The 16,282-nt window shown below is 35.8% G+C and overlaps 1 protein-coding gene across 24 annotated transcripts in view; it reads left to right on the top strand.

The window, feature by feature from the left end:
- HDAC9 (histone deacetylase 9) overlaps positions 1-16,282 on the top strand; it is a 931,635-nt gene that overhangs the window by 489,199 nt on the left and 426,154 nt on the right. For 12 of the 24 annotated variants that reach the window (XR_005789365.1, XM_040472481.1, XM_040472495.1 and 9 more), the window contains 3 exons: positions 969-1,134; positions 2,106-2,232; positions 4,488-4,609. Coding sequence is in view for 23 of the 24 variants with exons in the window: in XM_040472481.1 (XP_040328415.1) it covers positions 969-1,134; positions 2,106-2,232; positions 4,488-4,609 (415 nt within the window). In the remaining variant the exon portion in view is untranslated. The remainder of the gene's footprint in view (positions 1-968; positions 1,135-2,105; positions 2,233-4,487; positions 4,610-16,282) is intronic. The other 12 variants (XM_040472484.1, XM_040472498.1, XM_040472501.1 and 9 more) reach the window with 6 other exon arrangements.

Here is a 16,282-nt window from a genome sequence, read left to right as displayed (position 1 = left end):
TAATCATTAAAATTAGTGTTGTTCAAACTTACCCAGTAAATTCCATATGCATTGTGAGCATGATGTATGAAAGAGATTGTTTTTCTGACATATGAGGACCCAGGGCTTTAAGTAGTTTAATAAGGTGTCTAGATTTCTTATCTGGTAATATCAGAGTCTGGGTAGAACTCCTCGTCTTTAGGTATTCGTCAGTGAGCACATTTACTGTTATTCATTTTCTCTGCCTGAGAGAAAACTGACATCTCCATACAGTTTTTAAGAAGCCTTCATATTCATGTTCTTCTTTGTTTGGAAGTGAATTCAAGGGACTCAGACAACCAGATAGTAGTTTAATGGAAGTGACTTCATTTTGACCACTGTCTCTATTCTGAATGTTTTTGCCTGCTGGATGAATGAATGAACGTTTGCTGCTTTGAGAACAAAGCCTATTTTGGATGTATAGATTACATTAATCTGAGAACCTTCTCTGTAAGGTTTAGGAATTTTTAACATTCATTCTGTTTTAGGTAGACTTCTCCCAAATTAACTTATTTCTCACCATTCCTTAGATTTGATTATTTTCATACTATTTCTCAGGATAAGAAATGAAGATTTCCGTTGTTTATTTATAATGTGAGAGACGTGGTAAAACAGACTTCTGGGCCATTTCTGTCTTTGCCTGTTTTCATATGTTTCAGTTGTACAAAGGAAAGCTACTCATAGAACTAAAGATTACAGTGAATTTGGTAACGAGTTTTGGTGGGGCGGCCCAGGAACTGAAGCTACCTAAAAACTTGCTTATATGACATTAAGACCATCTATGGCATTAGTTGTTTGTCGTTAGATTTCAGTCATCTACCGAAAAAGTGAGTAAAAATGTAAACTAAACGGAAACAAACTCCAGAAGCTCCTAACAGTTTGATTTTGGTCAGTGATGACTGTAACGCCTAAAGAAATTGCACACTCTCATGTCTTTCTCTTCTCGCAAGTTGCAACAGGAACTTCTAGCCATAAAACAGCAACAAGAACTCCTAGAAAAGGAGCAGAAACTGGAGCAGCAGAGGCAAGAACAGGAAGTAGAGAGGCATCGCAGAGAACAACAGCTTCCTCCTCTCAGAGGCAAAGATAGAGGACGAGAAAGTAAGAGGCACCAGGGTAAAAAACGAATCTCTTCCCTCATGTTTAGCTGATCGTCATTCAGAAAGAAGCCTGATAAAGAGTGGCATTAAACTTGTCAAAACTGTTTGCATTTAATTAAAAGAATGAATTATGGACTCAAATGTAAAGCTTTGACATTCACATATTATCTTTCTGCCTTCAGTCTGCAGAGGAAGTAAACAGAGCATTGTTTGGCAAAGATGCTTATTTCTGTTGTTTTTGAGGCTTAAAAACAAGGTTCTAGTCAAGCGATCTAGCTATGCCATATTGTTTTATAATAAACTTACTTTCACATTTCCTCACTATGCCTTCCTCCCGCTCAAGTTATAATTAATTGTTCTCTGTAAGTCAAGCCTTGCCTCCATTTAGTTTTTGAGTACCCAGACTTTGGGAAGATTTAAGGCAGAACGTTTGTTTAAAAAAACTATCCACAAGAGGGAGACAGATCCAAATAATTCCCCTATCTGAGGTCAGTTCAAAATCAGGATGTAGCAAGGTTTAAAATCAGATGACTAGAACTGGAACAGTCAGCAGAAGTTATTTGTTTAATGCTCAAAAGAGGTTTTTAAAATGTTAGTTTTTCCAACTAGCAGTTCAGGAGAGGTCAGTGTATTGTGTTGTCATTTATATTGTCCCCCACGAGTCTTGATTTTTAAAAGGCAGGGTTTTAGTCCTCATTTTTTTAAGTTTAGAAAAAAATTAGTGTTAATTCTGGGACTCCCCTTTCTGCAGAAGCAATTAAAGAAATCATCAAAGCTCCTTTGAAAATTGGCGTTTTGAGCAGCAGTTACAAAACATTACTGTGCCATTTCCAAAAGCCTGTTTTTAGACTCTGGTTTCTTGTGTTAATAGGAAAACTTCACATGCAGTGACCAGTGGTGTTACTTCCTAATTTTTGCTAAATACTCCAGAGGCATGGAAGGACAAAGCCCCAAGTCAACATCTATTTCTGTATGTGTATGTTTCAGGAGCAGTGGCAAGTACAGAAGTAAAGCAGAAGCTTCAAGAATTCCTGTTGAGTAAATCAGCAACAAAAGACACTCCAACTAATGGAAAAAATCATTCCGTGAGCCGCCATCCCAAGCTCTGGTACACGTATGTTCAGTGTTTGGCCTTTTTCATTCCCACGGGTCAAGAACATAGGTTCTGTGTTCAGCCAGCCTGGGCACAAAACCGAGGTCTGCCGTTCTCAGCTATGTGGCTGTGGTCAAGCTCCTTGAATTCTTGTCCTTCTCTGTAAAAAGACTATAATAATAATAATAATACCTGCCTTCTCGGGTTGCTGGAAAGGTCCTGTGAAATAATGTGGTAAACTATGCCACAGAGAGCAGTGCTTCATGAATGTTAGCAAGTATCATCTTGAGGGCAAGGAAGTAGATATGTTTTTTGGTGAATGAGTAATAGAAATGTGGGGTGGGGCATAGAAATTAGTTCCTAGTTTGCATTTTTCTATTCTCAGATGGTGCATCTGATATCTTTACAATAATTTCTGAGGATTTGGCAGGTTGAGACTTTATTTTACTTGGCTCGATAGGAGGTGGAGATCTGAGCTATTTTTAAAAGACCAGAAGCTTTGCGACTTAAAAAAAAAAAAAGGCAGGAAGACAAGGGAGGGAAGGGAAAGAATGAGAACGAAGGCAACTAAGTAAAGCTAAGTCTTCAGTGACTAGTTTACGCCTGTCCATCTGACTTCATTTTTTGCTGCACTGTAAAATGAGTACCCTGGCTTCTGATACACAAGCTGACAACATAATGCATTATGGTATTACAGATTTATGGATCCGTGTTTCCCTGAGTCCAGGGAAAAGCCACTATGAAATACACAGTTCTCCTTTCAGGAAAATATGAAGGATGTGGTGCTTTTTAAAATCAGGACAAACAGTGATAGATAAAGCATATTTGGATAACAGGCTAATAGATAATAGTATCATTGCTCTCATTTTATGTGTTTGCTGATTGACTATCAGATTTTACACTTGAATTTTTTGTGATCCCTCACATCATCGAGGATAAGGAAGTAAATACTTGATTACCCTATATTGAAACTGGAAGCATCCCAGGAGTTCTATTGAAAAAGTTATTATCCTTCTGATTCTATTTAATAAGTATCTGCTTTTCTCAAAAAAAAGAAAAAAGGTAACTGAGGCAGATTGCAGAGTAGAGTACTGTATGAATACTTTTTAATGGTTTACGTAATTTCCATCAGGCATGTCAGTTGACTTGAGAAGCCAGTCCCTGAAGAAAATTTTCAGATGTTCAGTAAACAGCCCAAATTATTTAGAAATAAATACCATTTTATTACTTAAAATTACATACATAATTTATAACTAATTCATATTCCTTCTAAGTTACAGCTCATTTTAAGAAGAGATAATACCTTTTTTAAATGGGAAACAACTATGTACAAACAACGTGTCAGCTGAAAATTCTTTAGCTGTCCCCTTGGGTATATTAAACATGACTGTCAAATATCAGTTAGCAGTCCCTTTTTATACTGAACTTCAATAGGGCCCAACTCCAGACACTGTAAATCATTAATTTATGGAATCAGAATTTAATGCTTTTTGCTCACTATGGCTAGATGAAGTGCCCTTAAGCCAGTTAATTCTTGAGAATACGTGATTCAAATAGATAATACTGGCAGAACCCTGCCCTGTTCATTGTTTTTTTTTGTATATGATAATCATGGGTGTTATATCCACTGGATACACAATGTTCAGTCCTGGAAACTCTTCTCCAGTGGTGCAGTACAACTCTTTCACTATATTTGTGCAGGGAAGAGAAAACATTTTTAAAAATCATTTTCATGTTGAAGAAATATGTGATAGCCAATCTTTACCTTGTAAGTGCTACAGAAATCAGGAGACCTGAGGCCGTTGACACTGTACTATCTCTGTAGTATAAACATCACCCTCATGTACTTGCATATATTACCTAACAGTTTTCGAAAATGAGTTCCTTCTATATATTTACTTTTACTTTGGTTATTCTACCTTGTTGACTAAAAAGGATTTGACTGATGACTTCGTTACTAGTATGGCTGTTAACAAAATGTGCACAGGAATCTCAGATTATCAGAACTCAGGCTTTTGGTAAATTCTCTTTTAGTGAAGCAAACTTCCGTGTAAGTGTGTGATCACACACGCCGTGGTCATTCTTGGGAATCCTGCAGCATTCTATACCACTCTGCCAAAGTGAACTTGGTTACATGAGGCTGTGGTTTGTACACACTAAAAAGAAAGAACATAAACACAGCTGAGACACGTGCACAGCATGTGCAACTGATTATTGCTGGCCAACACGCAGTAAAAACTCCAGAGCAAATGGTGAGCCCTCTTTTTCTTTTGTAGGGCTGCCCACCACACGTCACTGGATCAAAGCTCTCCACCCCTGAGTGGAACATCTCCATCTTACAAATACACATTACCAGGAGCACAAGATGCAAAGGATGATTTCCCCCTTCGAAAAACTGGTAAGTTGGTTTAGCAAGACTCCACTTGCTCTTCCATGACATACCTGTAATTTAATTTTGCCTCTAGAGGAAAGGGTCAAAGGGTTTGAATCATAACTATCACACCCTCTCCACCCCTGCCCTTAGCATAAACAAATATGTGCATGTGTGCATACACACACACACACACACACACACACACACACACACACACACACCAGTTTCAACATCAGTTGATGCAGTGTATATAATCAAAGTACCTTTTCAAATTTAAAAGTTCATCATGTTTGGATTATAAACAAATTATTGTCTTATTAGCAATAAAGATTAGAATTAGGGAAAATAGAAATTTGGTTTCTTAGAAAATTTAAATCTCCACCAATGAGGACCTCTGTAATTTCCTCCATTTACCTAAATTTTTCTTGACCCTCAACCATTTATTACAAAAAATGGGAATAATAAACTTTCTTTTCATCACACATTTTAAAATCCGTAAATTTTAATTGTTTGAGTGGTGAAAACATATAAGGCCAAGGCTACCTACCTTCTGAGTAAGTGACTTGCCTAACGTCTCCCAGATTATAAGAGAACTCGGAGTGATGGTTTGTACCTAATACTCTCATGTAATTATATAAAAACTTGCTTAGGGGAACTTGGACAATGAAGCTTCTATTTGGAGTTTAGTAAAATGCCTCTGGCTCTAAGGCTTGTATTTGCTTTCTTGTCTTCTCTTTTTTCAGCCCTCTGATATGTGCTTATTTAATTTGTTACATGCTCTTACCCCTGTAATAAATATATTTAGACTTTAGCTAGATATAAGCATAAATAGCATATGTGTACATTCTATTCTAAATGTTATGTTTTCTTAGAGAAAGTTCTAAACTTAAAAATTTTTGTATCCAGAAATAACCTGAAAAGGTACTCAGAGAAAATAGTTTTGTCTATCGTATTTTACTCAGGTCTTCTTAAGAAGTGTAGATGTATGTAATTTGTATATGAAACCTAGAGAGTGGAAATGATTTCAAATAATTATATTCATTTTCCCAAGCAACCTTGAATAATTAAAATGGATATAGATTGTAAAAACACACGCTAAAGCTATATTCTGTCATAATTTACCTATAGCGTAATGAAGATTTAAAAATAAATCCATCATAAGTAAGAATTTATTACCTACCATCTAATGTACCAGGTACTGGGGTAGATCAGTGAAATATTGGAAAGCAACCCATGCCTTTTAATTTTAATAGCTCACAGAGTTTTGCATTTCTACTATAAGACAATAGGTAGAGTAAAATGCTTCAAGAAGTAAAATACCTCAAGAAGGCTATGCAAAGGGAAGAATGAGTTTTATGTATTACATCAGAATTTCACCCTATTATGTACAAATCAGATTGCCTTTCATGTAAATAAACTTCTCTGGGATAAAAGGAAGAAAGCAAAGACTGAGCCTCCACGTATTTCTAAAACATAGAGTATAGTTTATGAAAATTGATCCATAAAGGACATGAGTTTTAGAATGTGCAGACTTTGATCTGCTGTCTTGACATTTAGTTGCACCAGTGACATGTGTAGGAACTATTGACAGAGATTATGTGAATACTGCCCCAGGTCTCAGGGCAGTGACTGGCATTCAAGAGCCCAAGGAGTCACTAAAAGGAAAGAAAACATAAGTCCCCTTATGGCAGGAGGTTACTGATGAGTGATATAGTTACATTCATGGAGAAAGACTTCTACCCTGCTGTGCACACAGCCTTTGAATATATTCTTACCACTGGGAGACTGAAAACTGACTGCAGAACTGACACTGACTTTGAAAAGAAGTGGCATTTGGAGCCAGTAAAGCATCCAGAAAGAAAATCTGATCTTTTTCAATACTTCAGAACAAGTACTAAAAACCCACACTTTGTGTCCCAGTTTCCATGAGAACAGTTTAGGATTTTTTTCCTCTGTGAGGAATGACTAGCAAGCTGTTAATTTATTCTTGTAAAAATTCTCAGTCCACAACAGAATTCAAAGAGAAATCCTGCTCAGTGTGTATGTTACAAAATTTTATTCAAATCTGTACTAATACGAAAGACATTTACTGTGTCTATGTGATATGTAATAATGGTGAAAAGATACAGCCCTTGTCTTTGCTAGTGTTATATTTTCTGTATTTGCCTGGTATTTGAAGTTGACTCCTTTTATATTGAAAATCTGACATTTATGAAGCATTAGGCCAAGGATTTGTAAAATGAAACTTTTTCAAGCACTATACCAATGAAACTCTTGAATAGCCATTAATACTTTTATATCTGTATAGATGTTTCAAAATATCTCTTTATTCAATTCCCATCATCTAAGAGAAGTATGATATAATTAAATACAGATGTTTTCTACACATTATCTAAAATACTTAAGAGATACTCTTCCTTAATTACAAAGAGGCAGAATGGTACTCTTCTAACTATAATCAATCCATTGTGTGAAAGTTTAGACATATTTTCACTAAATGGAAGAGCACTGAAATATAGTCAAGCAATAATTTTTACTTCAGCATTTGTTGTATGTTTATGGCTTAATAGTTATTACCAAAAAAGTAAATAATAAACTATTACTGTAATTATAATTAAACATATGTAATGATTGGGGAAACTAAGATGATTTTCACATAAACCTACATCATATTAAATGAGATCTAGAGTCGTGGCATCATCGATCACATAGTGTAAATACCAGGATAGCTATAATAGAGTCAAGTTTTTCTACTGGGGCCTGATTATCACCCTCTGTGGTCTACTTGAATTTCACTGAACCCAATCTTGGATTTAAAAGAAGTTGTTAAATAAGTGGGTTCTCTTTTTCGATCTGCGTATAATACTAAATGCAGTACCTTCAATTTCCTTTTAACCTGCATCAGGTCTGAATTGCCAGAATGTGTTAGTGAGATTTAGGGGATAAAGCTGGAACCAGAATAAGAAAAGTTTTAATGATCTTAAATGATTAAAGTGGCCCCAAGGGCATCCCTGAAGCAGTGAGCACAATTTGGAACCTCTCTTGACCTCCCAGGACCCAGCCTGACAGTGATAACCTAGGAACAGTCACCCACAGAAGTTTCGTTTGTCTGCAGAAATCTGACCTTTGTCATGCAAAGTAGACCTTTACTTCCTTCCCCTTAGGAGAATCCTAGTTGCTCTTAGAATTTGGGCATTTAGGAAACATCAGAATAATACAAATAGGTGGCTCTAATCAGGCCCATTCGTAATTCACATGTAAATACAGAAATTGAGAGTCTTTTGATCCTTTCACCACAGTGAACAGGGAAGGATTTCATAATTAGTTGTGAAGTTGAGAATGAAGTAATTGTTTTCAACTTTTATATTTATCGCCCACACTTAAAATAGCACTTCCTTTTAGAATTACCTTCTGTGATTCTTTTTGTTCCACGAGAGAAGGATTTGTTGATGCTGAAATTTATAATATTTTACTGAACTTTATGTTTTGGCTGTAAATTATATTATAGTGTAGTAGGTGACTTTTTTCCCCTAATACAGTACCCTTCTAGACTGATAATAAACTATAAAATAGAGAAAGGAAGCTTCTGGGTCCAGACGCTTTTGAAATAGTACATATTTCTCACAAAGATACTGCATATGTGGTGACTTTGAACTGACCTTCAAAACCATTTGAATTGGATTCTATTTCCAGTGAGTGTGTACATATGTTTCATAAAATATTATGGTAAAAAAATTCTAGAAGTTTTATGCTCCATTATATTATTGGGGTCTTACCTAGTGAACTTTGCCTTTCTTTGAATGTTACAGTCATTCCATTTATTTAATACTTTTGAACAAAGTGAACTGGTTGGCTAGATTGACCTCTTAAAGCGTGCAAGCCATATAAAGCTTGGCATGGGCTAATAGGGCTGTTCCAGCCCCACTGAAATATTCATTTTAATGGTCAGCAACACTAGAGTAAGACTCAAGGATGGAAGGGGTCCAAACATAAGTTCAGACTTTGGAAGGCCGGTGTCATTTTCCACACTGAGTAAGTTGGAAAGAAGGCAGAGATGAGATATATAGCTTTATAAATCTCCCTCAGAATAGCAGTTAGAAGTTCTGTTGTGGTACCTTGGTGACCCATTCGAGTTATTATAATCCAGAATTAATACAAGGAGGTTTTTTTTTTAATATTATGTTTTAAAATCAGTTTTTCCCCCTTCTGTCTTTCTAATTCTGTGTTTTTCTCATGATACACAAGCACATGCTTATGTGCACATGTGGGCATGCACACACGTTTCTGCACAGATAGCACTAAAATAGTGCTTATGCTTGTAAAAATGTCACTCAGAATCTTATTCCAGGTCAACAAAAACTGGATTATTTTTACATATCTTTAGCACTCTGCCTTAATTCCATTGTTGGTGGTCATCCTCACTTAAAGTTAGTAGGATATTTCTTTTGTGATAAAGTTACAGCAGTTTTCCCAGAATCAAAAAGCAATGTGGCACAGTAACAACAGGCTTTGAATCCACCTACCCATTCAAAATGCGGATCCTCAATCTTAGGAAATTTACTTAACCTCTTTATCCTATGACTCTGTCATCTGTAAAATGCGAGTAATTATTGCTTTTGGTTCATATAGTTATTTTGGAAATTGCATTAAGTATTGCATGTAATGAGATTAGGATCTTAGCTAAGATTTAAGGAGTGCTTAGTTAATTTTATGTTTCTAGTTGAGAAGGAATTCAGTTTCATGTATTTTTATCAAGTGAAAACCAAATGTCTTATTGTTAAGGAAAGACTTTTTAAGGTCTGACATTCTGCCACATTAATTGATAAAACAAGGAACTGGGGAGAAAGTGACAAACATTGTTTCTAAGCTATGTGCAACTTGCAGTACTAATGTCAACATTGGAATAAAGGGTTTTGTCAGTTTTGTATCTGCCTGGCATTTCAGAGCCAAATATGGTATCAGAAAATAGCAGCAAAATTGTTTCTGTCACCTACCATAGGAGGAACACCAATTGATGCTTTGTGTTCACTGGGGCCCAACCGAGTTTTAGTTTCTGCCCTTGACTTTTATTTATTTTTTAATTTTATTTTAATGTTTATTTATTTTTGAGAGAGAGACAGAGTGCGAGCAGGGGAGGAGCAGAGAGAGAGGGAGACACAGAATCCGAAGCAGGCTCCAGGCTGTGAGCTGTCAACACAGAGCCCGACATGGGGCTCGAACTCATGAACCCTGAGATCATGACCTGAGCCAAACGTCAGACGCTTAACCATCTGAGCTACCCAAGCGCCCCTGACTTTTAGTTTTAAATTATTAGACTTTAAGTTTAGATTTACAGAAAAACTGAGCAGATAGTACAGAGGGTTTCCATGTCATTTATTCCTCTCCACCACCAGTATTTGCTCTTACTTACATCTTCCATTAGTGTGGTTCATTTGGTATAATTAATTAACTACTAGGTACATTATTATTAGTGTAGTCCAAAATTTACATGAAGGTTTACTCTTAGTGTTGTAAAGTTCTATAGATTTTGACTCACTTGTAATGTCATGTCATGTATCCATCATTACAATATAATGCAAAATAGTTTCACTGCCCTAAAAATCCTCTCTGCTCCATGGATTCATCCCTCTCTCTGACCAACCCCTGGTGACCACTGGTATTTTTACTGTCTCTATAGCCTTGCCTTCTGCTGCATGTCATATAGTTGGAACCGTATAGAATAATGTGTGCAGCCTTCCAGACTGGCTTCTTTGACTTGGCAATATGCATTTAAGATCCCTTCATGTCTTCCTGTGCCTTGTAAGCTTATTTCTTTTAATTGCTAAATAATATTGTACTGTATAAAGGAACCACAGTTTGTACATCCATTTACCTATTGAAAGACATCCCGGTTCCTTCTGAATTTTAGCATTTATGAATAAATCTGTAAACATTCCCATGTAGGTTTTGTGTGATGTAAGTTTTGAACCCAATTATGTAAACACATTGGAGTGTGACAGCTGGATCTTATGATAAGACTATGTTTAGTTTTGTGAAAAAAAAAAAAAAGTTCCAAACTGTCTTCCAAAGTGGCTGTACCATTTTGCATACCCACCAGCAGTGGGTCAGAGTCCTTGTTGATCCACATACTCACCAGCACTTGGTATTTTCAGTTTCAGTTTTTTGGATTTTAAACATTTTAATAGGTTATGATGGTTTCCCATTTTGGTTTTAATTTGTAATTTCCCAGTGATAGCGTGGCATATTTTTCTCTATCCCTTTACTTTTAACCTATCTGTGTCTTTATTTTTAAAATCGCTTTCTTATAGGCAATGTATAGTTGGGTTTTTTTTTTATTTATTTTAATTCACTTATTTTTGAAAGGGAGGGTGAGGGGCAGAGAGAGAGGGGTACAGAGGATCCTAAGCAGGCTCTGTGCTGACAGCAGCAAGCCCTATGCAGGGCTGGAACTCATTAACCATGAGATCATAACCTGAGCTGAAGTCAGATGCTCAACTGACTGAGCCACCGAGGTTCCCCATGTTTTGTTTTGTTTTTTGTTTTTTTAATCCAGTCTGACAGTCTCTTTTAATTAGTGTATTAGACCATTCATATTTAAAGTGGTTACTGGTTGGGGGTGCCTGGGTGGCTCAGTAAGTTGAGTGCTGACTCTTGATTTCTGCTCAGGTCATGACCCCAGACCTCACCATACATGGAGCCTGCTTGGGATTCTCTGTCTCTCTCCCTCTGCCCCTCTTCCCTGCTCATGCTTGCTCTCTCTCTCTCTCTCTCTCTCTCTCTCTCTCTCTCTCCTTCTCTCTCTAATAAAAAGAAAAAGTAAAGTGGTTATTGATATCGTTATATTATTACCACCATGTTTGTAACTGTTTTCTAATCATCATACTTACTTTATTTATTTATTTTTTTTATCTTCCTCTCTTTTTGTACCTTCTGTGGATTTGTTTGTTTTTTCTTGAGAGAGAAGGAGGGAGGGACAGTGGGAGCAGGGGAGAGGGACAGAGGGAGAATTCTAAATTGCTGTGGATTTTTCTTGCAACACTTTAAACATTTCAGTACACTCTGATCACTTGCATGGTTTCTGACCAGAAATCTGATACAATTTGTACCCTTGTTACTCTCTAGACAGGTTGCTTTCTAATGTCCTCCGCTTTCTTTGAAGATACTCTTTTGTCTTTGGTTTTCTGCAGTTGGAATATGATACTCCTAGGTCTTTAGCTTTTGGAATTTATACTGATCCTCATTTCCTGAAATTCCTATACAGAGTTTTCAATGGATTTCAGTCATTATTTAAATATTCTTCTGTTCCGTTCTTTCTTGCTATTTTGGGATTACCAGTATACATACAGTATATCTTTTGTAATTGTCTCAGAGTTCTAGGATATTGTGTTCTTTTTTTACTTTGTCTTTCAGCTTGGGAATCTTCTATTGACATATCTTTGGGATCATTGATTCTTTCCTCAGCCATGTCCAGTCAACTGAGGAGCTCATCACAGGCATTCATTCTGTGCTTTTGATTTCAAACATTTCCTTTTCATTCTCTCTTAGTGTTTCCATCTCTCTGCTTACATTTACCCATATGTTCTTGCATGTGGTCAACTTTTTCCATTAGAGCCCTTCACATAGTACTCAGTTATTTTCTCTATCCGATAATTCCAAAATCGTTATGTTATCTGAGTCTGGCCTGATGTTTGCTTTATCTCTTTAGACTGTGTTTTCTCTGGCTTTTTAGCATGCTTTGCAATTTTCTGTTGAAAGCTGGATCTGATATTAGAAAATAGGAATTGAGTGGTTAAGTTTTTGGTGTGGATTTTATGTTAATCTGGCTGGAACTGGACTGCTTTTAATGTTTACTGTAGCTGTAGTTGACAGAGTTTCCTGGTTTTGTTTGTTTTCCTTCCCTTTCTTAGGATTTCCCTAAGAATTTCTTTATAAATGGAGTCTCATTTACAGCTCTCTTAGTTATAATCCATTGTTTTATGTTGGAACCCTATTGATGTGGTGGTCAGACGTTGGGGAACATCAGTATTCTATAATCTTATGCTTAAACTTAAGTTTTTTAGTGGACCTAAATCTGTGATCTGTGACCTCCAGAACTGTTTCTGCTTAAGTGAGACAGAAAGGCTAGAAGGTGCTGGAGAAGGCTTATTGTTCTACCCTCCAGGTCAAGTAAAGATCTGGTAAAATATTTTCCCTTGCAGGGCAGGTTTTTCTCATGTACGGATTTTTAAATTGTTACCTTTTCCCTGGGGATGTTTCAAAATGGTTACTTTTCTCCTCTCTTCCATCCCTGCTCCTTGCCCTCACTTACATAGGAGGGGACTTTTCACTGATCTTCACTTAGAGAACCTGCTTTGGTTCTTATGTGTAAAACCCCCTGAGATTAAGCCCATCCAGTGAGTTAGTCCATATCAGCCTTGAGCGATTTGTGCCTCTAGCAACTCATCAAAATTACATTTAGATGTTCCTACCCGTTACTGGCTCCAGTGGCTTCTGCTTCCAGTAAACTGATCTCAGCTGTGATTTTCTGTATTTTCCTGGCTCTCCAGATTTCAGGGTAGCAGTTTGCTCTGAGACCTCTATTCTCTGAAGGATCTAAGAAAACCACTTTGATTTTTACTTTGCTCAGCCTTTTTTCTTGTGGTGAGGATGGAAGTGAAGATTTCTAAGCTCTTTACGTGTCGGAGTTAATACCAGAAGTCCACCATTGACTTTTAAACCTGTAAAATATTTAAAAAATTTTTTAAACATAGCTTTCCAACTTTTCGAGATGACAGATTTATATTTAAGCAATAGAATTCTTACCAATTAATTATAATAGATTTTTTTAAAGATTAACATAAATGATTGACTGTCTTTCTCAGCTTGGTCATGACTAACAAATCCATGTGCTAAAACTGTGACAGAATAGACTGAAATAATTTTAAAATCACATTGTGGAAGGAATCCAACACTTTGTGCTGAAGTCTTTGCCTAATGAAATATTCTGTGATAATTCCTTCTATCCCCTCTTCTGTATGTCATCTCCTTAATAGGAACCAACACCCTATCGATTTTGGTACTTTGAAAATAAATTCGATGAAATATTGGGTTGCAACGGAGTTTAAACTACCGTGTAAGCACGATTTGGGAATTATAAGGATTTTTTTTCTGTGTTTTTCTTACTTTTCTCATTATATCAAACTCTATAGATATGAAAAGATAAGAAAAACCAACCATAGCCCTCCAAAAATTAGAAAATTTAGTTCCTGTTTAAAATAGGATTTAATATTCTACATAGATAATTTACTTTTTAAAAGCAGACCTTTTGATAGATCTAATCACTTTGATTATGAAAAGTTAGCCATTTTAAACTATTTCGTTGATTCTAAAATGCTAATTTCTTAAACAAACGTCTGAAATCTGAATGGATCTACTGGATAGTATTTTCATAGTTCAACCAGCCATTTTTGTTGGGTTTTTTTTTTTTTTTTTTTTTTTTTTTTGCTTTTTCATTTTTTTCTTAGTGATTATGCATGCTGCAGTTGATAAATTACTAGTATTTACTTAAAAAATAAATGGTTTAGAATAGTAACGTTTCTTGTGATAGAGAAAAAATACAGATTTATATGTATTTGTTAATTTAAAAATTATAAAAAGCATAGAAATTAATGTTCCTAAGAATTATTTATTCAAAAGTTAGTTGTGGTTAGGTTAGAATCAAGGAACAAAATGGTTGAAGTTTCACAATTCAATAAACAAGAAGCTGGTCTCACAGATTGTATGTGCAATATGGATGATAACTAGTTAGAGCCAAGAGCAAGAATCAATTGCAAATTGTGTGATAATTAAACAACCTTGTAAGAACTTTGAAAATCTAACTCAAAGTATTTGTTTGTGGGGGAAACTAGTATGAAAAAGCTATTATGCCCTAGAAGGACAAAGCATGGCAAATAATCTTATGGTTTGGAATTAGATCTGGCTGAGAATTACAGCATACTGCTACCACTTCAAACTATGTGGCCATGGGAAAGTTAGAGGACTTCTCTGAGCCTCAAATGTCAAATATGGAAAATACTTGCCTTGCAGAATTATTATAAGCAATAAAGATATTGCATGAAAGTGCCCAGCACAGTGACTGATACGTAGTAGTCTCAGTACATATTACCTGTATGAGTTACTGAGAACGATGGTATGACATTCATGGTAGGGGTTGTTAGTAGTAGCCACATAGTATAATTACGGAAGACGTGGAATGGTAAAAGGCATCTAGAACTATGGTCTTAACCCTGTCACTAATATCTGACCTTAAACATAGCATTTCATGATTTGGATTCAGATTTTTTAAGGAAAAGATTTGGAGCAAATGATTCCTAAGATGTATCTAAGTCCAAAAGGAAATATATTATCATGTTTCATGGAGAGTAAGATAAGAAAATGTTAATAATTTGAAGACCGTATAAATAAGAAATGATGGTGCTTTTACAGAATTATGTCTCAAATTCGTTATAATTAACTGTAACAAACTCTAATGACATATTTTTCACTCCCCGTAAAATGCTCAATTAGAAACAGGCAGGACATTTTAGATAAGATTGGAATGAGAAATTGGCAAAAAATAATAATTAAGATTTTAAAAGCATTTAGCCATCTGCTGTATAATCATAAGAATGATTGAAAAAAAAAAGACTCCTAATTTGTAATATTCACAATTTTATAACTTGAAACACTGGGGAAAATATTCCATGCAAATATATGCACTTATGTATCTCTAGACATATCTAATGAAATAAATTAAAATGTGACAGAAAATAAGTGATGAAATGTTTGCAATTATATTTTCTTTAAATGTTCAGCCACTCACTGGGTTTTTTGAAATTAAAGTGTCCTTTATGGGAAAGAAATCTGGAGGAAACCATTATCTGTTTGCTCAAAACCCGTCTTTGTGTTAAGGCAGCATGTAATAAAAGTTTATCCTGACATTCTAAATTTTTCATCAAGTGGCCTTAACTTACCTAGCCAGAAGTTACCTGTATTTTTGTTTCCCGATCTCCCCTTTTATAAATAGTTTGTTTCCCAAACTATTTGCTTTGGAGATTCTTATTTTTATCTCAAGATTTATATATTCTATATAAAAGATACATCCATACCTATCCATATAAAAGATACATTCAAAAGTCATTTTTTTTTAATTTTTTTTTTCAATGTTTATTTTTTATTTTTGGGACAGAGAGAGACAGAGCATGAACGGGGGAGGGGCAGAGAGAGAGGGAGACACAGAATCGGAAACAGGCTCCAGGCTCTGAGCCATCAGCCCAGAGCCTGACGCGGGGCTGGAACTCACGGACCGCGAGATCGTGACCTGGCTGAAGTCGGACGCTTAACCGACTGCGCCACCCAGGCGCCCCTCAAAAGTCATTTTTTATAAGACCTTCATTCTGATATTTTCACTATCTATATTCCCATTTCACCATAATTTTTGCTATAAAAGCTGGCAATCATGTTAATTATTAGATATCATATTTCATACTGATATTTTTATCTCGTTCTTCCCAATTAGATGGTAAATATGTCCTTGAAGAGAATGTTTGTAACATCTTTATTCCATATCTGACAAAACCACACTTTGTGCTGTATCTCTCAGTGAGTAAAGAAATCAATATACACAATAAAGGATTTTTGCCATTAATGAGCTTACAATCTTCAGAGTAAGTAAGGCAC

The sequence above is a fragment of the Herpailurus yagouaroundi genome, unplaced genomic scaffold, assembly GCF_014898765.1.
Source record: "Herpailurus yagouaroundi ecotype Mexico unplaced genomic scaffold, PumYag 100, whole genome shotgun sequence".
Lineage (NCBI taxonomy): Eukaryota > Metazoa > Chordata > Mammalia > Carnivora > Felidae > Herpailurus > Herpailurus yagouaroundi.
The sequence above is the reverse complement of the archived record's forward strand: the minus strand, read 5'-3'. Positions and strand labels throughout refer to the sequence as shown.